General features: G+C 58.6%; 2 protein-coding genes across 11 annotated transcripts in view; one reads left to right on the top strand and one right to left on the bottom strand.

Annotated features, from left to right (window-relative positions):
• Positions 1–7,146, top strand: part of SCYL1 (SCY1 like pseudokinase 1) — a 13,316-nt gene extending 6,170 nt beyond the window's left edge. Inside the window, exons 8-18 of one of the 6 annotated variants that reach the window (XM_038563948.1) lie at positions 1,006–1,113; positions 1,881–1,994; positions 3,722–3,877; positions 4,401–4,589; positions 4,710–4,785; positions 5,079–5,243; positions 5,449–5,591; positions 6,212–6,280; positions 6,366–6,578; positions 6,667–6,721; positions 6,878–7,146. In XM_038563948.1, the coding sequence (XP_038419876.1) occupies positions 1,006–1,113; positions 1,881–1,994; positions 3,722–3,877; positions 4,401–4,589; positions 4,710–4,785; positions 5,079–5,243; positions 5,449–5,591; positions 6,212–6,280; positions 6,366–6,578; positions 6,667–6,721; positions 6,878–7,002 (1,413 nt within the window). In that variant the 3' untranslated portion in view covers positions 7,003–7,146. Of the gene's footprint in view, positions 1–1,005; positions 1,114–1,880; positions 1,995–3,721; positions 3,878–4,400; positions 4,590–4,709; positions 4,786–5,078; positions 5,244–5,448; positions 5,592–6,208; positions 6,281–6,344; positions 6,579–6,666; positions 6,722–6,877 lie in introns of all 6 variants that reach the window. The other 5 variants (XM_038563946.1, XM_038563947.1, XM_038563945.1 and 2 more) reach the window with 5 other exon arrangements.
• Positions 6,995–24,447, bottom strand: LTBP3 (latent transforming growth factor beta binding protein 3). 5 transcript variants are annotated; one of them, XM_038563940.1, is made up of 28 exons: positions 23,773–24,447; positions 20,517–20,846; positions 20,174–20,376; positions 19,917–20,022; positions 19,602–19,694; positions 19,303–19,425; positions 18,642–18,800; positions 18,373–18,558; positions 17,808–17,824; positions 17,656–17,728; positions 17,394–17,492; positions 15,410–15,535; positions 15,196–15,327; positions 14,939–15,067; positions 14,584–14,706; positions 14,219–14,341; positions 11,423–11,545; positions 11,060–11,179; positions 10,062–10,190; positions 9,622–9,789; positions 9,379–9,462; positions 8,986–9,114; positions 8,761–8,898; positions 8,522–8,662; positions 8,222–8,383; positions 8,054–8,134; positions 7,816–7,947; positions 6,995–7,661 (listed from the first exon to the last, which is right to left on the bottom strand). In XM_038563940.1, the coding sequence occupies exons 1-28, from the start codon at positions 24,098–24,100 to the stop codon at positions 7,510–7,512; spliced, it is 3,909 nt and encodes a 1,302-aa protein (XP_038419868.1). In that variant the 5' UTR covers positions 24,101–24,447; the 3' UTR covers positions 6,995–7,509. The 5 variants fall into 5 exon arrangements, with proteins under 5 accessions (XP_038419868.1, XP_038419870.1, XP_038419869.1 ...); XM_038563942.1 differs by having other exon boundaries at positions 18,642–18,797; positions 23,773–23,973; XM_038563941.1 differs by lacking the exon at positions 8,522–8,662 and having other exon boundaries at positions 23,773–24,446.

Here is a 24,447-nt window from a genome sequence, read left to right as displayed (position 1 = left end):
CAGATGATCTGTACGGTCAGTTGCTTTTAAAATTCGGTGTGACAAGATAAAGCAGCAGACTTGGCTTGTGAATTCTTTACTAAATCAAGACTAAGTTATTTTTTATTTATTTATTTATGATAGTCACAGAGAGAGAGAGAAAGAGGGAGAGAGAGAGAGAGAGGCAGAGACACAGGCAGAGGGAGAAGCAGGCTCCATGCACTGGGAGCCCGACGTGGGATTCGATCCTGGGCCTCCAGGATCGCGCCCTGGGCCAAAGGCAGGCGCTAAACTGCTGCGCCACCCAGGGATCCCCAAGACTAAGTTATAATTCAGGATTATTTTTTTTTTTTTTTTTTAAAGATTTTATTTATTTATTCATGATAGTCACACAGAGAGAGATTGAGAGGCAGAGACATAGGCAGAGGGAGAAGCAGGCTCCATGCAGGGAGCCCGATGTGGGATTCGATCCCGGGTCTCCAGGATCGCGCCCTGGGCCAAAGGCAGGCGCCAAACCGCTGCGCCACCCAGGGATCCCTCAGGATTATTTTTTAAACAGCCATTCAAAGACACTACTGTAGAATTACCATATATGTATGATTGGTAATGGTGCTTTTGCCAAGTCATTAGAAGGGTTAAAATAGAGGTGATATATCATCAGCACAAATTTATAAATTATGTGATAAGGCTTAGGATAATTAAAAACAAAATAACAGATTTTTAAAAAAAGGAATTATTTTTAGAATTCTGTGTGCATGTGGTATATTGGTGCCTGATTATAGGGAGGAGCACAGAGCTTTCATCAACCTCTTGGGAGGCTGCCTTGACCCAGAAAGGTTAAGGGCAGGGCTGCCTGAGATGGAGTATGGGCAGAGGAGCTGCTGGAAAGTGCCTGACTCCTTCTACCATCACCCCATTCCCACCCTGGGAAATCAGCAGGGAGTTCCAGGAAAGTAAGTGAGCCTAGTAAAGTCATCCCACTTCTATGGAAGTAGCTGAGCTCCCTCTTCCTGCTCTTTCCTGAAGGTGGGCAAGTTTCTCAACGCTGAGGAGTATCAGCAGAAGATCATCCCTGTTGTGGTCAAGATGTTCTCATCCACTGACCGGGCCATGCGCATCCGCCTCCTACAGCAGGTAGGGACTATAGTTAGACCCTGTCCCCTTCTACCCAACCCAGACCCCACCTTGGCTGCTGGGGAGACCCCTGCCTCACCTCCAGCACCCATCAGGTAGCCAAAGCCCCCACCCTAGCACCCCAGAAACCTTTCCCTAAGTACACACAGGTGAGATACTGGTAAGGCTAGGCTCTTAGGAAATGGAGACAATCACAGGGCTCATTGGCAGCTTTGGGAAGGCACAGCCTGCCCAAACTGCAGGCCCTACCCCTGCCATCCAATCTCTTGGCTTGGTCACTTTAGCCATTTAGAGTAGGGATAGTATAGTGTCTCTCCTGCCAACTCTAGGTCAGTTGGAAGTATCAGACAAATCTATGGGATCGGGGGTGGAGGCATCTGATAAGCCAGGAAGTCCTAGAGGTTCCCAGGTATCATTCTCTGTCTAACTGCCAAACATGCTAGCTCTCCCCTTGCCACTTTCTGGGTCGGGGTTATAACCCCTTTTATAGAAAATACAGTGGAGGCTCTAAGAAGGGGTGTGGTGCAGGCCCAGAGGCCAGACCTTCCAGCTCCTAGTCCTTGGTTCTTCCCAGTACCCTCCTGGGCTCTCCTCATCACTCCACGAGGTCCAAGGCCAGAGAAGGGCCAGATGCCAGTTGGAGGGTTTAGGAGACTCACTTGTTTAGCCACTGGCTGCGTAGAGGGAATAACTGAGCCATGAAACGGGCCGGTAGCCATGGTCAGGTAGGAAGGGCTGACTGTGTTCTCACTCCTACTGGACCACAGATGGAACAGTTTATCCAGTACCTTGATGAGCCAACAGTCAACACACAGATCTTCCCCCACGTTGTACATGGCTTCCTGGACACCAACCCTGCCATCCGAGAGCAGACAGTCAAGGTAGCTAAGCCCTGGTTTTCCAGGTCTTGAATGGGGCTCACATGAGGACACAGAGGCCTTGGTTTTCGCCTGGGCGTCTGAGCAGGTTGGGAGGGGCAGGTACCATCCTGCATGTTGGTCCAGGTTTTGGGCTTAGCTCAGCAGCTGGTGGGGGTTGCAGGGTGGGCATGGCCTGTAGTCCTCTGTACAGCAGACCCTGGCTGAGCATCTCACTATGCCCAGCCCTGTGCCCCATGCTGGGATGCAGTGTGTCTTGGGAAGCTGCTTTTTGAGGTCACAGGGAATGGGCTTGCCAGACAGTAAACTGGATTAGAAAAGGTATGTTAGGGGGCTCCTGGTGGCTCAGTAGGTTGAGCCTGACTCTTGATTTTGGTTCTGGTCATGATCTCAGAGTCCTGAGATCAAGCCCCACATCAGGCTCTGCACTCAGCCTGGAGTCTGCTTCTCTCTCTCTCCCTCTGCTGCTCCCCCTGCTTACCCAAGCCTGCATTCTCAAAGAAATAAATAAAATATTAAAAAAAAAATAAGGAAAAGAAAGGATATGTCAGAAAGTCACAGAGTATAAAGAGAAGGGTTTGCAGTTTTAAAAACAGCGATCAGGGAAGACTTTGCTAAGGAGGTATTATTTAAGGAAAAGAGGCAAGGGATCAGGCTCCAGGGTGCTTGGGAGGAAATGTGCTCCCTGTAGAAGGAACATGTGCAGAGGTCTTGAGGCCAGCCTGTGCCTGGAGTGAAGTAGCAGCAGGAAGTTTAGCATAGCTGAAGGGGAATGGGGAGAGAGGTAACAGTGGCTCCCATCCGGAACGGTAGTAGCAGGTGGAAGGGACCACATCCCAAAGGTGGGGCAGACAGTATATGCTGATGGGTGGCAGTAGAGCCAAGTGTGGCTCTGAGGTTTCTGGCCTTGGCAGCTGCAAGGTTACATTGCCATTTATCAAGAAGTTTGGGAGCAGCAGTTTCACAGGAAGCGGTTGGTCTGGTCTTGGCCACGTAAGTTGGGCAGGTGCAGGTGTCTGTTCAGCCGCTGGTTATACATGTATGAAGTTTAAGGAAGAAGCCTAGGCCGGAGGTGCTCACCTAGGTATTGTCCGCTAATAAGGCATTTAAAGCCACAAAGGAGGTAAGATCACGTAGCGTGAGGGGTAGAAGAGAAGAGGCCTGGGGAACAGATCTGGGGGTCTGAACAGTCTCATCCACAGGAGATTGAGAAGGAGCAGCCATTGGGGTCAGAGGAGAACCAGGAGTGGGGGGTGGGGTCCTGGAGGGCCAGAAGATGGAAGTCTCAAGGAGGAAGGAGATCTTGGGGGTGTCAAAACTGCTGAGGGATCAGATATGGTTTTGGTTTGGATGGAGAACTGGTCATTGGATTTAGCAACATGGAGGTTCCTGGTGACCTCTACTCGAGCCACTTGGTAGAGTGTGGTACAGGGGTGTTTCTGTGGAAGTCTGAATCGAGTGCGTCCAAGAGAGAGCAGAAGGAGAGTGATGGGAGGTGAGAATGTGAACAAACTTTGGAGATTTTGCTGTAAAGGGGACAGAGAAGTGTCCCCTTCCTTGACACTCTGGGTAGGGGCCAGGACCAGGAGGGAGGGAGGTTTGGGAGGGCTTTGGCAGGTCCTGCCAGAGCCCAGTGTCCCAACTGGCCTCCGCACCCTCCCAGGAGGCCACTCCTACATGTGACCCTTGCTGGCTGTGGCCCACAGTTTCCACATTCCCCCACCCTGCAGTCCATGCTGCTTCTGGCCCCAAAGCTGAACGAGGCCAACCTCAATGTGGAGCTGATGAAGCATTTCGCGCGGCTGCAGGCCAAGGATGAACAGGGCCCCATTCGCTGCAACACTACCGTCTGCCTGGGCAAAATCGGCTCCTACCTCAATGCCAGTGTGAGTGCCCTGGGACCTCTGTCCCTGTCTCAGGACCCAGCATCCTCTAGGGCTAGGCCTCCTTGTGCAGGGGCTGACATCCTCCCAGCCCCAGTGTCTGAGGGGTAGATGGTGGTGAATCTGGGAACTGAACCTGGGCTTGCCTGGCCCCATGACCCATGTGCATTCCCTCAGCCGGGGTTTGTAAATGGAGACGACTGCAATGCACAGACAGCAGGAATGAATGAATGAATGAATGAATGAATGAATGATGTCAATGGTATAGGTGGGGAGAGAGGCACAGGCTCCAGGGAAGCCGCTGCTCTGGCCCCTATGGTCCTGAGGCATCATGAACCCACTGAACTGGGAGAAGCCAAGCTGGAGTTTTAAGTAAAAATTCTCCTCCTTTGTTAGTGATTTGCTCATCTTTTTCAGACTTGGGGTCAGGGGGCCTGTGGATGGCCTCTGCTCTGCAGCAGGTCTGGCAGTTCTGGGTCCCAGGACTGACCCCACACTCAGGAGCCCTCTCCCCTGCCCCTCCCAGACTAGGCACAGGGTCCTCACCTCCGCCTTCAGCCGTGCCACTAAGGACCCCTTTGCACCTTCCCGGGTGGCGGGGGTCCTGGGTTTTGCTGCCACCCACAACCTCTACTCGATGAACGACTGTGCCCACAAGATCCTGCCTGTGCTCTGTGGCCTGACCGTGGATCCCGAGAAATCCGTGCGAGACCAGGTGAGGCACAGCTGGGCCCGGGCTCTGGAGCTGAGGCTCGGGGGATATCTGGGCTCTAGCTGGCCTGGTGGGCTCACGGGAACCCTGGAGGCCCCAGCTCTGCCCCTTACTACCCCACAGGCCTTCAAGGCCATTCGAAGCTTCCTGTCCAAACTGGAGTCTGTGTCAGAGGACCCCACCCAGCTGGCTGAAGTGGGTGAGTGGCCCACACTCATGTTCCCTCTTTCTCCCACATCTTCGACTATCACCTGACATGGCCCCCTTCCACCTCCCTGGAGTATCTAAAAGCTGGAAGAACCCCAGAGAGCAGACCTGACACCATTGCTCCTCACCCACCCCACTCCCATCTCACAGATGGGGTGCGGGTGCACAGGTCTGGAGAAGAGAGGGCCACTACAAGTTGCTCCGTGTCAGTTATTGCCTTCCTGTCATCTTCCCCATGAGGCCCTGGGGTGACTATACCTGTTTCTCTCTCTCGTCATTGTCTAGAAAAGGATGTCCATGCGGCCTCCAGCCCAGGAATGGGAGGAGCCGCAGCCAGCTGGGCAGGCTGGGCTGTGACAGGAGTCTCCTCGCTCACCTCCAAGCTGATCCGTGCGCACCCAACAGCTGCCCCGGCTGAGCCCAACATCCCCCAGAGACCCACACCTGAGGGTGAGTGCCCCAGGGCTGCATCAGTGACTGAGAGGGCTCAGAGGAGTTGTTACTGTCTGGCTTCCCCGGGGGTGGTGGTGGGGACGTGGGAGACAGGGCAGGGTCTTCTCCTCCCTACCTTCCCCCCTACCCCAGCAATCTCTCCCTGTTTTGAGACCTTTCTGGGCTCCAGTGTATGGGAGCTCAGTGATCCTCTGCTCCTCAGGACTTCCTGCCCTGGCCCCCACCCTTGTCCCTGCCACGTCCACAACCTCAGGCCACTGGGAGACACAAGAGGAGAGCACAGACACAGCGGAGGACAGCAGTGCTGCCGACAGATGGGATGATGAAGATTGGGGCAGCCTGGAGGTGAGTGAGGCTGAAAGGGTCTCCTCAGGCCACTCTAGCTCAGAGGTTATAGGCTGCCTTCAAAGAGCTCAGGTGAGCTTGGCTGGAGTCATGCCTGGCCTCCTCTGCACAGCATCCCTGGTAAGTAGATGTCATGGAGTGGCCCTGGTGTATAAGAGCTGGCAGCTGACACTCACTAAACCCAAGGGCCTCTGGGAGCAGGGCTGGAAATGAAAGTCCAGGTGGGTGGTTTTGGGGGCAGCCCATTGGTCTTCTCACCCTCTTCTGCTCCCCATCCTTCCCCCAGTAGCTCCAATGGTTAGTAAGGAGAGGCCATTCCCAGGCCTATGGAGTAGAGCTACCCTGAAGGGAATGGGGGCAGACCTCTCCACTGCTGACAGCAGTCTCTGGCCCAGGGCTGTGGAGAGGGGTGTGGAACTGCTAGATCTCATTCCCCAGCCTCGGAGGAATGATGGCACATCCACTCTGTAGATGGGAAACAAGGCTTGAGGAGCAAATGAGATGGAATGCAAAAGAAGAAAGGGTAGAGCCCATGGCTGAGAAGAGGCTGGCAGGCTCCTTGCCCTTTGGGTGGGGGCTGGAGTGTCTATAGTCATGCTCTCCTTCCCACACTGCAGCAGGAGGCCGAATCTGTGTTGGCCCAGCAGGAAGACTGGAGTACTGGGGGCCAGGCTAGCCGTGGTGGGCAGGTAAGTGGGGTGGGGCAGGGGAGTTCCTGTGTGGGGGGGGTCAGCTCCCCCCCCATCCCATCAGGCACTACCTCTCCACCTGCAGACCAGCAATGTGGACCCCAAATCCCCTGAGTCAGACTGGAGCAGCTGGGAAGCCGAGGGCTCATGGGAGCAGGGCTGGCAGGAGCCAAGTCCCCCAGAACCGCCCCCTGAGGGCACAAGGCTGGCCAGCGAGTATAACTGGGGTGGCTCGGAGCCCAGTGACAAAGGTGATCCCTTTGCTGCCATGTCTGCACGACGGGAGGCTGGCACCCAGGTACTTGGCACCCATCCACTTGAGGGTACAGACTGGGGTATACCTCAGCTGGGAGTCCACCTCCACTCCAGCCACACTTCCCTTTCAGCTGAGACCTGATTCTTGGGGCGATGACAACTGGGAGGGTCTGGAGACAGAGAGCCGTAAGTGCTTCCCCTGGGAAGTGCTTCCCCTGGCAGGGGTGGCAGTGGCGGTGGGGGGGGGGGGGGGGGGACCAGGGCCCTGGGCAGGTGCACGCTGGGAAGCCGAGACCCCTGTGGTCCTGAAGCCCTCAGCCCACCTCTTCCTCCTGCTCCCAGGGCAAGGGAAGGCTGAGCTGGCCCGGAAAAAGCGCGAGGAGCGGCGGCGAGAGATGGAGGCCAAACGCGCAGAGAAGAAGGCAGCCAAGGGTCCCATGAAGCTGGGGACCCGCAAGCTGGATTGAACTGTCGGTGTGGGCGCTTGCAGCTGTGGAGAGCAGGCCCACAGATGTATTTATTGTACAAACCATGCCAGCCTGGCCCCCTGGCCAGACACATCTCACGTGTACATAATCAGAGCCACAATAAATTCTATTTCACACCCCGGTGCTGGGCTCAGTGTAGCCCCTCCTAGGAGGCTTGGGTCTGGTGCTGCCCTGTGGAGTCCATGCCCATCGCAGATGTGAACATCGATTTGTTCAAAAGCCAAGAGTAAAGAGGCACAATCTGATTTATCAGTTTCCAGGAAATGCCCTCTGGGAGGAAGCCACCAGTGCCCCAGACCCAATCTCCGCCTGTGACCTGGGTGGCATCCCGCTACAGATGCCCTTGGAACTCCAGGCACAGGAAGGGGTCTGCGGGCCCTGGAGAGCTCTGGGTCCAAGCCCCGAGTTGCGGCAGATGATAGAGGCAGAGCTCGCCCAGAGGGTCAGGTGGAAGCCCCTCGCTGATGGCCAAGATGTGGCTCTCCGTTAGCGGCGACGCTGGGGCACGCAGGCCCCATGCGGGCGGCTGCGCGCGAAGCCAGCTTTGCAGACGCAGCGGAAGGAGCCACTCGTGTTCACGCAGCGCTCGCTCTTGCACAGCAACCCGCGCTGGTTCAGCTCTCGGCACTCATCGATGTCTGGAAGTGAGGGCAACAGGTGCGGGCTTCACCAAGGGCGCCAGAGCACGCAACCCCGTTAGTGTGCCCCTCCACGCCCCTGCAGCTGGCCTGGGTGTTGGCCCCACCCCCCACAGCCCCTGCCCTGCCCCCTTCGCCCCGCTCGCTCGCTTACCCACGCAGCGCGCACGAGAGGCATCCAGCTGGAAGCCACCGGGACACTCGCACACCGCACCGCCGGGCCGGGGCACGCAGCGGCCACTCACGCAGCGGCACTCATCTGAATCCTCTTCAGAGCTGTCCTCTTCTGCGCCGGGCGGGGAGAATGCGGACATCAACCTCCACCTCCACCAAGCTAAGCTGATGGTTGATGACCCTCGTCGCCTCTGTCCCTTCCCCGTTGTTACACTCACCTCGAGGGGGCTTCCCCAGCAGCAAGGGGCTGGCATCCCAGAAGGAGTTGCTCTCACTCTGCGACGTCGGGCACTGGGGCCCTGGGAGGGACAGGGGCGGTCAGTGACTGGGATGCACCCTGGCTCCCGCCCCAATACTCCTGCCAACTGCTCCCAGGCGGTGCCCACCAGCGCCGCGAGGTGGGCAGGGGCGGCACTGGGCCCCCCAACCGCGGCCCTGGCGACAGCAGCAGTCGTCGAAGGTGAGGGCTGGCCCGGTCAGGGGCCCGGCGCACATGCCATCTTCTCCACGCTGGGCCCAGCACACGTCCCTTCGCTCCGGGGCACGCTCTGTGGAGGAACACCAGGCATCAGCTAGGGGGGACAGTCAGCTCCCGGTTCCAACCTACCCTTGCGGGGCTGCGACCCCTGGACACCACACAGTGGAGGTCCGGGCCCTGGAGTCGGCCCAGGACAACTCGCCCTCACCGGCTGGGCTCTCTGGGAGCTGGCAATCTCGGCCGGCGGGCCCGGGCACCCAGGGCGGGCGGCACTCGCAGCGGTAGGAGCCCGGCAGGTTGACGCAGCGACCAGGGCGGCAGGCTGCCGGGTCCTGGCACTCGTCTATGTCTACGGGTAGCGAGGGCATGGGGGGGGGGGGTGGCGGTCACAGCTCGGCCCGTCCCCGCTCCCCTCCTGGTTCCCCAGCCAGCAGCCCTGGGCCTCACCCATCTCCTCGGGGCTTAGGCACTGGCGCTGCGCCGGGCTGTACTCGGCAGGTGGTGTGCAGGCACAGCGGTAGCCGCCGCGCGTGTTCTCACACACTCCGTTCCGGCAGTTGGACTCGTCCAGGCACTCGTCCACGTCTGCGGGGAGGAAGAGCGCGAGTGGAGGGTACTGGCCCGAAGTCGGATGGTTGTGCGCGTCCCGGCCACTGTCCAATGGCCCCTTACCCACGCACTCCAGTAGGTTCCCGTCGTAGTAGAAGCCTTGCTTGCAATAGCACTCGTAGCCCGGCTGCGTATTCACGCACTTGCCCTCCTTGCAGATCTCCGCCCCAAACAATATGCACTCGTCGATGTCTGCGGAGTGACAAGCCGCGGTGCCTGTGGCCTCCACCTGCCCGGCGGCTCTGCGCGCGGTCAGGGGGGTGTGGGCGGGGCTTGCGGCGGGAGCGGAGCAAACTCAGCGCGAGCTTTTCCCGACGCTGACGTGAGCGGGGATAGGGGCGGGGCAGGCGCTGAGGGCGCGGGCGGGGCTTACCCGGCGCTCGCTACGGAACTAGAGAGCACGGGCGGGATCGGGGCGGTCCACACCTCGGCGGGCGGAGCCGCGCTGGGGCTTACCGCGGTGGGCTGGGATGCCGTAGTTGACGATGTTGTTGTCTTGGGTGTAGCCCTTCCCGTCTGGGCAGAGACTGTGGAACTCGGCTGTGGTGAGAGCGGCCGTGGGAAGGAAAGGAGGCAGGATTGAGCGCGTGCGCACTAGGCGTCGGGCGCAGGTCGGAAGTCTCCGCCCCAGGTCCCACCGACCCAGGGAGGGCCGTTCCCCTACTCTGTTTCCAAAATGAAGAAATGGAGACTCCTGACCTGAGCTGTAGACTGGGCAGGGGTAGATCTCGCAGTGGTCTCCCCAGCCAGCCCCCAGTGAGCAGCAGCACTCCTGCTGGGTGACATTGGTGGCCAGTACGCTGTCGCAGAACACCGTGTCATCGAAGTTAAGGTAGCACTCCTTCTTGTGGTGGGGCTGCTCCACCTCTGAGGGGAGCGGAGGGCAGCTCAGGGCCCTGCAGTCTCGCCAACCCACCTCCCCACCAACCTCATTCCTCTGCTCCTTCACATTCCCTGGCTCCCCTCAGCTGCCCTGTCCAGAGTCAAGCTCCATCCTCAATGTGGCATTCAGGGCTCCCCTGTAAGGCACTTCTCCCCATTCCCCAGATTCCAGAGGGTGGGACCAGAGTCCATCTCTGCACCAAAGCTGCAGCTCAGGGAAGTGGTGCAGCCTGAGGAGGAGCCTGGAGGGCACTCACCCTCACAGCCGTGCTGGTCCTGGGTGGGCGTGAAGCCCTCATCACAGATGCAAGCGTAGGAGCCCTGCAGATTCTCACAGGCCCCGTGGGGAAGGCACAGGCCCGGGTCCTGGCTGCACTCATCTATGTCTGTGGCGAGGGAGGGAAGCAGAAATAGTTGCTCCAAGGGAACCAGCCCCTCCTCTCTAAGGATGTGCCTCCAGGGACTCACACAAGCTCCCAACTCAAACTTCCACTTTGATCTCAAAGTACACACAATAGGAAGTCTGCTCGTGTCTGTCTGTGCCTGTGGGTAGGGGTGTGCACATTCACTGTCTTCTTCCTGAAACCTACGATGGCTGTCACTGACAACAAATGGAGTCCTCCACTCGGCATTTGAGGACCTGCAGTTTGGCCTCCTGATATCTTTCAGTTTTATCCTTTAAACACCAGCACCCCCCAACTCTATGTTAGGAGCATTCTCCTCACAAAACACAACTAGCTCCTTCCAGATCTCTGTGCTTTGAACACACTGTTCTTTGGGCCTGGAATACCATCCGTGCTTCTCTCTGCATGGGGACTTATTTATGTGTTAGGGGACCATCTTTATGCTCCAAGTTCCAATTCAACTGTCACCTTTCTGTTGCCAGTTAATCATTTGTCCAGACCTCTTTTGGCATCCTGAATGGTAGGAATCAGTTTATATGTCAGCCTCCCCTAGTGGGAACCCTGGGTGGTTGCTCCACACCTGTACATAGGATAGAAGGTGGCAAATAGTAGGTTCTCAGTAAACTCCTGCTGGCTACTGCACCTAAGGGTGAGCTGGCACAGAGTAAGTGCCACATAATTACTTTCATTATTACTGTTGCTATTCTAGGTGAAGGAGTTGAAGGCTGCGTGAATGTGTGGACAGACGGATGGATGGAAAGACAGATCAAGACAGATCAACAGTGTGTCTAGGAGATGACTGCCATTCCCAGCCATCCCTCCTCAGGAACTCTCAGCCAATCCCCCCATACCTTGGCACTTCCTGCCGCCTACCAGCCGATGCCCCTGGGGACAGAGACATCGGTAGGAACCATTGGTGTTGATGCAGTCACCCCCAATGCAGGCTGCGGGGAAGTCACACTCATCAATGTCTGTAGAGGATCAAAGGTAGGGGATCTCAGGGACTGACTCCACTCAGACAGCAGAAGGCTGCCAAGGCTACCCCCAGACCCCTGGGTCGGGCCCACACCTCACGCCCCATCTCTGATCCGGATTGGGGCTGGACAGGAAAGGGCCTGGCTTGTTTACAGGGAGCCCCTGGGCTTGGAGCCTGCGCAGTGGAAGTCCTGAGGTAGGGAGGAACAGGTTAACTCCCAACTCTTGGCACTGCTCACCCTCACATCGGCTCCGGTCTCTTGACAGATGATAGCCAGAGAGGCATTGACACTGGAAAGAGCCTGGCGTGTTGGTGCAGATGCCATTGTCACACACAGTCCCGGCCTCACACTCATCCTCATCTGTAGGACATGGGGGAGGGGAGGTGAGGGCCAGCACGGGATGGTCTCAGGCCTCTGATCCCCTTTCCCCACCCATGCCTGTGGCATGGAGCACCGGAGCTGAGGCCAGGGGTGCTCAAGGGAAGTACAGGCCCCTAACACCCCTCTGTGTGGCACACAGTGCCCTGGTGACCAGGCCAGGTGCTGCCAGGGACCCTGGGCTGTGTCTGGTTCCAAAGAGCTCAAGCTTCCCCAGCTTTCGTCCATCCTCATCAGACAAGGGCACCTTTCCCATCTCCTCTTCCCATGCTGCCCTGGTCTTCCTTGCCCCAGCTGCTCTCACCCTTTCATCTGCCATGGCTCCCTTTCTTCCCACGTAAACAAGCCCCTCTCTTTGTCCTTCTCACGGAATAAAGTCTTCCGCTTGTGCAGTAAAGGAACTTGGCCTTCCCCTGAAAGCATGCTTCTCTGCAGTCCCTTGTGGCAGAAGCTGGTTCTTGGCCACACCTCAGACCCCTTCCAAACGTGCTCTGCCTCCGAGGTGCACTTGGCCCCCATGCCAGCCTTCACCTTCTCTTTGCTGTCAGCACCCACCTTCCTAGTCTCCCTTTCTCAGTCTTGCTCCCCACTCGAGTACTTTTCAGCATCCATAGGGTCAGCCAGGCCTAGCCTTGACCTTACTTACACCATCAGTTTCTGTGACCTTCACTTCAGTGGCAGTTGCTTCCCCCACCCCACCCCCGCTCCCTGGCCTCTGCTGTTATCAAGTCCCCTATCCCACCTTCTCCCTCAGAGGCCTGCAACACCTCTCCTCCCTCAGCACTGCTCTGCCAGGCCATGCTTCCCTCTGGGCCTCCAGATCCAGGATGTTGAGTAGGGTGCAGGCAACGGCCAGGCTGAGCACCCTGGGCCATGGCCACTCCCTCTGGCCTTAGGCCCTGCCTGATACTCAGCGTGGCTAGCACCACCCTGCCCCTCCTTCCAAGTCTGGACTTCTGGAAAGTCCCTAGGCAGCTCCCATGCCCTTGGGCAGTCCCAAACCTCTACTGGTCATTGCAAGTCCCCTGCTGGACTCAGGCCCTCCTCCAATGTTCATTGAGAAAACTAAGGGTAATCTCCTTTAACCTCCTGAAAATTATTACATCTGCTAGAGCAAGAGATGTCCCTTCTCCTGCCCATGGCTCCTCCCCCAGCTGCGATTATCATCCCCTGGCCCACTTTCCTGGTATCTCCTTAGCCTACAACCCTAAACCCCATTCTGGTAGCCCCATGTCCCACTCTTCCTCACTTGCTGCCTGCATCTCTTGGCCCCCTCATGCCACAGAAGCCACCCAACCAAGGTTACCAGGGACTTTCTCATCTCACTACTCACTTTTTACTTTACAAGAATGTTTCTTGTGCATTTGGTTCATCTTCCTCTGCCCTGGAAGCCTCTCCCCAGTTTCTCAGCTCATACTCGCTGAGCCTTCTTCCATCCGCCCCCACTTCCCACTCCTATCCCCCTACCTTCTGTTGATGTGGCCTTGCCCACAAGGCTTTGCTGAGGCTCCACTCACTGGACCCACCCTCTTTGGCTGAGCAAGCGCACCCCAAGGCTCCACAGTCCCCAGAAGTCCACAATTCCAGGGGACTGTGTCTGGCCAAGGCTTCCAATCTGTACCGCCCACCCTCTGCTGGCATCTCCAGCTCAGAGGCCCACAGGGACCACCTACTCAATTTGTCCAGCATGAAATGTAGTGTCTTCCTTCTCAAATCTGCACCACCCCTGGAGGCCCTATCCCAACAAACAGCACCACCCACAGAGTCACCCAAACCAGAAACCTGGAGGTCCCTCTCTCCCCGCCTCTCTCACCTTGACATCCAGTTAACAAGCCCAGGTAATCTGCTTTAATATTTCTCTTATATCACATCACCCCATGACCATCTCGAGGCCACTACCCTCATCATGTCCACCACCATCTGTGTCCTGAGTCTCCAGCAAACCGTCAGCTACTCTGCACACTCAGCAGCAGGAAACTTTCTAAAGCCAATGGTGAATCTCATCAGCCTTCCCCTTAAAATGCTTCAGGTGCCTCATAACACCCTCAGGATGAAGCTCAGCCTCCTGGGCAGGGCTCAGGGGGCCTCCTAGAGGGTGGGGCCCTGCCCCTCACCAGCCAGAACTCAGCCCCCCACCCTCTGCTTACACCTCAGTTTTCTGTGCATCCTGCACTGATTTTCACCTCTGAGTCCCCTGGTGTTGGCTTTCTTTGCTTGGTTAAATTCCTACTGTTCTTTCAGGGCAGTTCTGGCCTCCCCTCCTCCAGCCCCCGAACCCACATTCCAGCCAGGCCCACAGCCCTGCATTCTCCAGTCTGTGCCTAATGTTCCTCAGTTTCTCTGAATCCCAGCCCCAGCCCACCTCTTGGTGCCTAAGAAACAGTGCAGCAGAACTACTAACGCCCCTCCTTGTCCTTTAATATCTTTTTTCCCCTTTAAATGTAAGAAATGTGCTTTGCAAAAGCAGCTTCAAGCCTCGCCTCCCTAAGACCCTTCTTCTGTAGAAATTCTGGTGGCCCTTTCATCAGCCAGGTCCAGTGAGCTGGAGGGTGAATTAGCTATCTCCTGCCCAACATGGGACAGACAGGCTTACTCGGTCCCCAGCTTCCACGCGTGAGTGGGTGCGGGAGCATCGGGGAAGGGGCTGGGGCTCACCCTGGCAACTGCGGCCGTCGGGCGCCGGCGCGTAGCCCTGGGCGCACGTGCAGCGGAAAGAGCCTGGGAGGTTCTCGCACCAGCCGGGCGAGCAGGGGCTGCCCTCGGCACACTCGTTCACGTCTGCAGCGGCGAACACGCGCCTCGGTCGCCGCCCCCTTGGACCCCGCGTGGTGCCGGGGCGGGGGTCTCCTCTGCCTGGGATGGGGGAGGCCCCCACTGCCAGGCGCCTCTCACCGCCATCGGCCCCGCCCCTGTCCTAACAGGACCCGGAAACTGCTGGGTCCCGGAGACAACTTCCGCACGGGCCCCGCCCATCAGCCTTCGAATCCCCGCCCCGTCTGGCTCCACGCCCCGCCCCTCACCGCGGCAGGCCCCGCCCCCTTGGCTGCGGTAGCCGGGCTGACAGGGAATGCACTTGAAGCTCCCGGGTTTGTTCTCGCATTTGCCGTCCGGGCAGGAGCTGGGATCTCGGCACTCGTCGATGTCTGTGCGGGGCGGGGGAGGAGGGAGACCCATCTGGGGACAATGTGGCGGGCCAGGCGCTCAGTGTCCTGGGTGGGGCCTCCCTCCGTTACAGACCACCAAGGCCAACCCGGTCCTCTGGGCTCCCGCAGCCCAACCTCAGAGGCCCAGAGCTGGAGTCCAGGCCTCCTGCCCCCAGCCCGGGTCGAGGGACAGCAGAGGACCCCCTGTCGGTCTGGAGGGGGTCTCCCCCACCTTCGCACACGGGTGGTCGTGAGGCTTTGAGCCGGTAGCCGGGATAGCAGTTGCACTTGTAGTGGCCGGGGAAGTTGAGGCAGAAGCCGCCATCGCCACACAGGTGAGGCTTGGCGCACTCGTTCAGGTCTGAGTAGGAGGAAGAGGGCGTGAGGGGGTTGCCAGGGGCGGTGGAGGCGGTTGCACGGCAATCCAGAGGAGAGGCCCCCGTCCGCCCTGCCCCACCCCTACCCCGCGCTAGCCCCCACCGTGCTCACCCACGCACGAGCGCCCCCCGGCGCCGACGTGCAGGCGGTAGCCCCGGTTGCAGTGGCAGTTGTACGAGCCGCCCGTGTTCATGCAGACGCCCCTCCCGGCGCCGCAGGGCTCCGCCTCGCACTCATTCACGTCTGAGAAGGACCCGGGCGGGGACAAGTCTCAGGGCGTTGGGATCCTAGGCCGCCCCGGGGCCCCCCACTCCCCCGCGCTCACCCACGCAGTAGCGGTGCTGCGGGTGCGATCGGTAGCCGGGATTGCAGTGACAGGAGTAGTCCGAGGGGCCCGGGACGCACTCTCCGTGGCCACAGATGTTCTGGTTCAGACGGCACTCGTCTGTCTCTGGGAGGCGGGAGGGGGGAGGCGGTTGAGCAGGGGGCCGAGCAGGGAGCACTCACTTTCTGCCTCGGTTCCGGTTCCCGGGCAGACCTCGATGCCCTATCCTATGACCCAGATACCCGAGCCTGATCACACCATGACCTCGGGTCCTTGCAGCTCATACTCCAATCCTAGGATTTCCTGCACCTCCATCCCAGATAACCCCAACATCACGACCCCAGAGGGCAACCCCAGGTTCCATTCCTAACCTCAACTCTAGCATCCCTGATATTTCTATCCCTACTGCCTTCCATCTCCAGCACCCCAAACGCCATCACCTCCCCTCAGGGCCATTCAGTCATCCCAATACCCCTACCCAACAGGCTCTGAGACCCTCCCCCTCCACTCACAATATTTAAAACCCTGTAGCCTTAGACACTCCCCTATACTCTAGCCCAGTGACCCCAACACCTTTGCCTCAGGGACCTGGGTCCCCTATTCCAGAATGGTTGCTTTCCTCCCCCTCCCAAGGCAGGCAAGGAGCTCATTTCCTGGGAATCTGCATGCCCCCTCGTTGTGCAGAAGTGGTCAGATCCAGAAACCCCCTTTGCACTCTTTGTCACCAGTCCTGAACTCCCTGCCTCCTATGTTCCTCCTCCTCCTCCCTCAATTCCCTCCTCCTTGAAACCCTGGACTGGATCCTGAGCTCTGCCCCACCCCCAAACACACCCAGCAGGCTGCTCTTTTCACCTAGACTATCTGGCTCCCCAGCCTCCTGAACACCCCCTCCCCTGAGAAGCCTCCCCAGGTGCCTCTTCCCCCACATTCCCACAGCCCTGAGGGAGCTGTCACTGCGCTGTCCTAGCCCATACAGGCCTCCAGGACTGCCACCCTGGGCCCTCACCCCAGAGCCTCCTAGGTTCCAATCAGCTGGTAGCTCCTTCCAATCAGCTCTGGAGCCCACCCAGACAGACTAGAATCTGGCTCCTGACTGCGGCGGAGGAACAAGCTATTGAATCTGAGCCCCTGTATTCTCATCTGGATGATGAAGCTAACCATACCCACATTCACAGTAGGAGAAGGTTAAATGATATTTAGTATGTAAAACCCTTCAGTCAGTGCCTGGCACAAGGCAGTTGCTCAGCCATAGCTAGCAATTATCATGATGCCCCAAACCCTCCGGACTCTTCCCACAGCCTTTGGGATCAAACCCAGGCCTCTTAACAAGGCTCTGTGAGTTGGCCCTCCCTTGGTTCAAAAACACTGGGCTGTGTGTGGTTTTCCATCCACCAATGTTTCATGTACCCTTTGCCTGATCTTCCCTTGGAATGTCAGTTTTCCCAACCTGCACACCCATTCCTTCCCCACTTCTTATTCATTTCTAACACTCTTTCAAGGCCCTGCCCAGAAAACCTTTTCTCCTTGCCACCCTCCATATTATCACAACTCCCAAACTTCTTTCCTTCTTGGATTTATTTTTCCACGGCATTTATGAGACATACTAGATTTTTACCACTGATCTGTCTGGTGTCTGTTTGCCCTGCAAGAACAGAGAATTTCTGGCTTTGGTTTACTACTGTATCCCCAGCACCTAAACAGTGCCTGGCACGTAGTAGGTGCTCAATAAATATTTGTTGGATGAGTGGATTATTACCCTCGGACTGAGCTGAGCACCAAAATACTGGCGTTATTCAAGGGCAGAATGGGGTCTCTGCTGCACACAATGGCTTCCCCAGAGGCCAGTGCGGTACACAGCCTGGCACAGAGTAACCCCAGGATAAATGTTAGTGCTCAGGAATGATTGGGGAGGTGGTGAGGGAGGAGTAAAATTAAGCCAGGGAGGGGTCTTCTCTGGGACGTGGCCTAGGTGGACAGGTCTTACCTGTGACCTGAGTAGGAGCGATCTCCACTGCACTGCGGGATGGCGGGAGGTCTGGCAGGAACCAGCGCACAGTGGGAGGCGAGGGCCGAGAGATCAACTCTGTAGGCAGAAGTGTAGATCCATCAGGGGTTGTGAACAATGGGAAAGCCACCCCTCTCTAGGCAAGCCATTGGCTAGGATTTCACATCCAGCTCCACTATCCTTTTGTGGCTCCTCTGTCAACCACCCCCATGAGGACTGGTTCCTGCAGTGCCCAGCTCACCTGGGTATGGCCTGGCAGGAGACATGGTGGCAGTCGGGTGACTCTGCTGTGCTGACTCCTCCTCTATCACTGGCTGTGAGGACAGTAGTCTCCTTAGCTTCCCATTGTCTCCTTAGCTTCCCTGCTCCTCCCGCCCAGGCTCTCATACTCACTGAGTCCGTGCTCACCCCTAAAAGGGAAGATGATGGGGCAATTAGTGCAGGGCTGGGAGGAGGGAGTTAAGACTAGGATCGGCAGTTATTTGTGGTTAGGGTCTCTAAGAGTTCAACAATCATGTCTCTGGGTCAAGTGTCAAGAGTTAGATCCTAGGGTCAGGGAAACAGTTATAGGGAGCAATGGCTGGTCAAGGTCCTTGGGTTATAGAATAAGGCTTAGGAGGTGATCTCTAGAGTCAAAGTCCTTGGGTCAAGAGTCAGAAGGTCATATCTAGGTACAACATTTGAGCTGGATCAATGCCCTGGTGGAAATCAAAGGGGTTCCATACTCAGAGGAATAAATCTGGAGGAAAATGGATGGTCAGATCCTGCTGATCAGGGGATAAATCCTAGGGTTGCAACCTTGCTTAGGGACAAGAGGGTTAGCTCTGGGAGCCAGTGGTTAGGTCAAGGATTAGGAGTTAGGGGTTAGACTCTGAGGTCATATCTGCAGGTCAGGAGTCCAGGGGTCAGGTTCTAGGTGTTTGGCATCTGTCAGGGAATGGAAAGGGTCAGGCCAGACCTCGCTCTTCCTCTGTGTCCTCAGGTGGTGGTGCCCGGCTAGGGCTCTCGGGGAGCTGTTGGGGCTTGGGTGGCCCGTCGGGGTGCAGGAAAAGGGAAAAATCACTTTCTCCCTGAATGGTGAGTGTCTGGTGGGAAGTGAGGATGTGGTACCCCTTCCCAGCTGGACAGATCTCCTTGAAGGCAGCTGCCAGAGCAAGGGGCAGAGAAATGAGTGTTTCCTGGATAGGCACACAGACGGCCCCTCAGCCCCACATGCCTCAGGCTCACCGGTGCCATCAGTGGGGCAGCGCTGGCACCTCGCACCCCAGGCCTTGCCCACACTGCAGCAGCAGAGCTGGCGGGTAAGGCGCGTGGTCAGTGGGTGCTGGCACTGGTGCTCCGGGCTCACCAGGCGGAAACACAGGCTCTTCTCCTCTGGCTTGTCTGCTGCAGGGGCCAGGGGCAGGCATGGGCATCCTGCCTTGAACACTGCCCATGTCCCTCTTACCAACTGCTCCAGACCTTGCCTCTCTGGCTCAGACAACCCTTGATCCTCATGTGGCCTCTGACCTCACATGACCCTGAATTCATGTGATCCCTGAACCTGTGTTTCTCTGGCCGCATGTGACCCCTGAAATCTCTGTGATCAACTGGCCCCACTGGCCCTTGATTCTAGTTGCTCTAGACTCTATCCCTCCTACCCAACCAGCCCATGATCTTATATGACCCTCGCTCTGTATAGCCCCTGACCCCATGTGACCTCTAACCAGATCTCACGTGACTCCTGAGCCCACTGATCCCTGATCCTATCGGCTCTGGGCCTTATTCCTCCTCCAATCAACCCTGACCCCACTCTGACCTTTGTGACCTCTGATCCTTGCTGCTTGGAGCCTTACCTCTCCTGTCCATGCCTTGTGACCTCCCCAGGACCTGAGCCCCCCATTCTCACCAATGCACTGTGTTCGGGAGGGACCCAAGCTATGGCCAGGTGGGCAGACGCAGCGATAGGAGCCAGGGTTGTTGAGGCAGTCACCATGGCGACACATGCCCGGCATCGCGCACTCGTTGATGTCTGTGGTAAGTGGGAATGTGATCTCTCTAGTGTGGGGCCACAGGGTGACAGCAAGCTGCTCCAAGAACCTCAAGGTCCTGCTCCAGCCCCACCTCCTCTGTCACCCACCATGGGACCTCCCACAGTGACAACTGGCTTGTCCCTCCAGTCCACAGAATCTCCTGGCTGGCCCATACCCTGGCAGTGGGTGCTGTTGAGTCTCTTGTAGCCCTGGGGGCAGTCGGTGCCCACCTCCCCACGTACAGGTCCTGGTTTCTGCACCCCTGTGTCTGCAGAGAGAGGACAGCATGGCAGGGGAGGATACTGGGGGTCCTGCGGGGAGGGAAAGGAGGGTGCTGGGGAGGAGCAGAGTGGGATGCTGGGAGAGGGGTAATTTGGTGGGCAGTGAGAGGCTCAAGCTGCATAAGCTAGGTCCTCCCCCTGTAGGGGAGAAGGAGGTATGCATGGGTTCCCCCCTGCAGCAGCGGGTATCCCTGAGCCCAGGCACTCACACTGCAGCTGAGGGCATTTATGGCACTTGCTCTGGCCCCATGCGGTGCCGATGCTCCCACAGCAGTCCTCCTGCTTGGTGAGGCCCGGGAGGGGATTGCTGCCACACTAGGGGAAGTTGGAACAGGGGTCACAGGGGGCCCAGCCCCACCCGGCCTCCCTCCTCAGGGGACCCCTGTTTTGCGCAATCCGCATTGAGCTGGGACAGGATAACCCTGAGACCCAAGGGCTGGTCCAGCTGGACTGTGGATTCACTCACGGGCTGCTTGGGTAGTGTGTCCTGGAAGCAGCGGCCCAGGGGCTTCTGGGTGGGTGGCCGGGGGTGCTGGGGCTTGGGGTGCGGCAGCAGGTGCTGCGAAGGGGCGGGGCCCTCGGCATTCGACCCCTCGATGCGGTGCACTTGGACCGAGGCCTCGGGTGGGTGGTGGACGCGCACGTTCACCACGGGGGGCGGGGCCTGCACTGAGGGGCGGTGCACGGTGGCTTCAGTGCTGCCCCACACTACAGGTTGTGGAGCCAGGGGGCGGGGGCTCCTGGAGGTCCCACCACCAGTGTGTCCGCCCCCTTCGGCCTCCCCGGGTCTGCCCCGTGTGGTCCGGTACCTTCTGCTGAGATCTGTCCTGGCCCAAGGGGCACCAGGAAGGCTGCATGCTGCGCAGGGGGTCCCTCCCCAGGCCCCGGCGGATCAGCGATCACCTGGACCGCGTAGACGGCGTGCTTGCTGGCCACAGACTCGCTCTCTGGAGCCAGGGGCGGCAGCGCACCTGTGGACAGGGCCCCGGCCCGGCCCAGCCCAGGGCCCGAGCCGCCGGTGCTCCCGCCAGCTCCTCCGGCAGGCACCTGGCAGAAGCGACCCGTGAAGTCCGGGGGACACAGGCACTGGTTTCGGGAGGAGCACTGGCCACCGTTCATGCAGGGAAGAGGGCACACCACTGAGGAGGGGAGGTAGATCAGGGTCCAGGCACATCGGCACCCCCAGCCCCCAGTCCCCAGCTCCCAGTCCCCAGCCGGCACCCCCAGCCCCCAGTCCCCAGCTCCCAGTCCCCAGCCGGGTCCCTCCTCATCCACTCCCTCTCTTTCCCCTCCTCCCCACTTCCTTGCCACCCACTGGTTCTGTCCTCCTTGAGAAGCTGGTTTTGGAACCCGTAGAAACTGCTCTCTCGGTCTTCCCAACATCCTTCTACCCAATGTAGCTTCTGGAGTCTTAAATCCTGGATTTAAATCCTAGCAAGGAGGCCATGTGCCAGCTGTGTGGCCCTGAGCATCTTGCTCCTCCTCCCTGTGCCTCAGCGATCTCATCTGTAGGGATGTTTGTTGTGTCTACTCAAGGAGGTAATCCCTGTACAAATACTCAGCACAGTGCCTGGCACATGGAGGGTATTTAAAAAGTACTAGCAAATGATGGTGCTGGTGGTGATGGAACAGCTGCTTTCTCCTCTGGCTTTCCCCTCCAGACTTTCCTGGGAATGTGACCTCTATCTGGCACTTCCTCCTCTTCTAAATTCTCCTTCATTCAGACCTCAGCCCTCTCTGAGCCCTCCCTCCTTTCCTCCTTCTGCCTTGCCATCCCAGGGCCTATACCTCACCACTATCAGCGATGCCCACATCTCTAGCTACTACCTCTCTGGGACCTCTCTTGGCCACCTCCATCCAGGGAACGCTGTCAAAAATCCACATCCTCTTCCCCCTCTTCCCCTCCCACCTTGGACTACTGCCCCTAGAGAAACCCCTCTCAGGCAAAGCCCTGATATCACACCCCTGCCCACTGCTTGCTTCATCATCCAAACATTTAAGGCTCTCCATGGCCCAGAATGAATCTGTTATAAGCTGATCCCCCTCTGCTCTTTCCACATGCACCCCATGCCTTAGCACTCTTCTCCCTCCTCCTAAAAACATATCACATCTCCTGCCACTATGGCTTTTTTTTATTCATGCCACTCCCTCCCCTTGGGGCCCTGTCCCTCCACCTCTACGTCTTCAAATATTACCCTTCCAGCTTCAGCTTCTCCTCTGGGAAGGGAGCCTTTTCCCATACACCCACCCCTCTCACCTCTGTTCCCTCTCCTGAGTTATCACCCTCCGCCCAGCTCTGTCTGGCACTTGACTTGGTTATATTTATGTCTGTCTCCCACACTGTAAAGGGTGCTTTGGAGGGCAGGGCTGGGTCTGCCTCAGCTCTGGGTCTGCCTCTCCCCCCAGAGGAGGTTCAGGGGGGATGAATGAAGGAGTGACTGAGTGACAGGCTGAGATCTATGTCTTTCTGCAACACACACTCACATCCCACATCCAGCCTTGGGGCCCTGAGCTCTCACACCAGCCCCAGCCCCTCTCCTGCCTGCCCTGTGGCTGCTCTCACTTCTTAGAATGGAAAGATGAGGGTGATGTTCTTCTGGACACTTGCAGTGCCTCAGAGGGACAACTCACATCTATGGCCATCAGGGCCTGGCTAAGAGCATCCCAGCCCAGCCCATCCTGCCAGGACTGTCAGGGCAGAAGAGGCGTGTCTTGGGCTGGGGGAGGCAGGATCCGCTTCTTCCTGCCTTCCAGTGAGTCACCCATAGCGGTGAGGGTGACCTCTCAATGACACCCGCCCACTGTGGCCTGGGCACCAAGCCTGAGGGATGTGGGCAGCACAGATGGAGACAGCAGCCTGGGCAGTATGGCCAGGGGGTCTGGGAGGCTGGGCCCACATACACTCACACGCACGGTCATCCTGTCTCTCTCTCTCTGTCTCTCTCTCTCTCTCACACACACACACACACACATACACACACACATTCATTCTGGCACCAACACAAGCTCACAGAAACACTCTCATAGTGACTGGAGACATGCACCCAAGACAACACAAAGAAACATGTAATTAATCACAGAGTGTTACTCCAAAGCCTATGCACGCACACAAGCGCACACACACACCTCACGAGAACTATGGACCACATCAGTGGGGTTCCTTTGGGTCTGTGAGTCTGTATGTGAGTATAGGAATGTGTAAGAGGGGCCGTTTTGCTGGTGCCATCCTGGGCCCAGCTTAATTACCCTGTCCAGGAGGGTAATTACTGCTGGGACACCTCCCCCAGCCTGGCCCACAGGGCCCTGGTAGGAGGAGAGTGGAGCGCCAGGGCTGGCCCTTTGAAGAGAGATGCCGGGGAAGGGGCAGGCTCCAGTTGGAACTGGGGAGTCCTGAGGGCTTGTTAGGGAGGGGAGACTCTGAGGCAGAGCTCTTGAGAGCTTAAGGGGAAGGCATAGATGGGACACCGTGAAAAAGAAGGACTGAGGAACCAAACCAGCCCCCACCTCCAAGCCTGCATTCCACTTGTTAGGCCTCAGCACTTCTTTCCTTCAAGACATTGCCAATATCTAACTTCACCCCCAGCCTTGGCCTTGGCTCCTCCCAGAGCATGCAGGTGTCTACCCCTGGCAGGCCCTGCGTTAGACGTTTTGAAAGGACTTTTCGTTTCTTCCAGCAAATCTGTTCCTTGAGGGAATATTTATCCCTTCTCTGTGACCTCCGGGCCCCAGCTCACATCCCTCAAAAGCCCCTGTGTGCTGACTTCGATTCCCTCTCAGAACCCAGCGCCTTCCCAGTGGCCTGTGTCATCTGGGACCCCAGCATGACCCCATACCTTAGGTCTCAGCCCTACCCCAAAGCTGTAAGGCGGGGTCCATGCAGCCCTCTGACTCTAGCCTCAGGACTCCAGCCTCCCAAGCTCCTCAGGTCACTGGGGCCCCAGGCCCCAGAGCTCTGCTTTCCGCGCCCCTGGCCCCCGGCGTCATGTACCCTACCCGGGCGTGTCTCCCGCATTCGGCCCGGCGCCTGCCTTCCCGCTCCCCCGACCCGTGCCCCCTGGCCCTCACCCACGCGGAAGCCGGAGCCCGTGAGCGTGTCGGTGCTGTGGCCGTTCTCTCCGATGAGCGTCATGTTGGAGCCCTGCTGACAACTGTCCCGACACTGGCCCTTGAGACAGGTCCGCTTGCAGATCACGGGCGCAAAGACCACCTTGAAGCGCTCGCGGGCCAGCGCCCCGCCCCCGCCGGCGCCCCGCTCGCCCGCCGGCCCCCCCTCGGCCCCGCCGCCCGGGCCCAGCAGCAGCAGCAGCAGCAGCGCCAGCAGCCCCGCCGCCCCCGCCCCCGCCCCGCGCATCTCAGGGGCCCGGCCGCCAGCAGCCCCGCGGGGCCGGGGCATCCGGGGCCGCCCGGGCTATAGTCGCGGCGCCCGGGGGTGGGGGGTTGGGGTAGCAAGCCGGGAGCCCCGGGAGAGGGGAGCGAGGGCCGGGAGGGAGAAGAACAGAGGAAGCGCGCAGGGAGGGGACGGCAGGCGCGGGCGCGGGCCCGGCGCGAGGCAAAGAGATGGAGGCTGGACTGCGGGGAGCCCGGAAACTTCCAGAGCCCCGGGAGGGAGCCCAGCCACGAACCGGGGCCGGGGGCGGGGGGCCTGCGAAGGCCCCAAACTGAGGCGGCCGCGCGAAGGCCGAGCGAGTTGAGGCGGAGGAGGAGCGAGGCGAGAGGAAGGCCGGGCGGCCGGCCCGCTCC

The sequence above is a fragment of the Canis lupus genome, chromosome 18, assembly GCF_011100685.1.
Source record: "Canis lupus familiaris isolate Mischka breed German Shepherd chromosome 18, alternate assembly UU_Cfam_GSD_1.0, whole genome shotgun sequence".
Lineage (NCBI taxonomy): Eukaryota > Metazoa > Chordata > Mammalia > Carnivora > Canidae > Canis > Canis lupus.
The sequence above is the reverse complement of the archived record's forward strand: the minus strand, read 5'-3'. Positions and strand labels throughout refer to the sequence as shown.

Coding starts and splice junctions, on each gene's coding strand:
- LTBP3 (XM_038563940.1), bottom strand. CDS start 24,100: ATGCCCCGGCCCCGCGGGGCTGCTGGCGGCCGGGCCCCTGAGATGCGC. Junction 18,559..18,641: donor CTGCCCCACTGATGGCACCG/GTGAGCCTGAGG, acceptor TTGCTCTGGCAG/CTGCCTTCAAGGAGATCTGT. Junction 15,536..17,393: donor CGCTCCTACTCAGGTCACAG/GTAAGACCTGTC, acceptor CCCGCCTCCCAG/AGACAGACGAGTGCCGTCTG.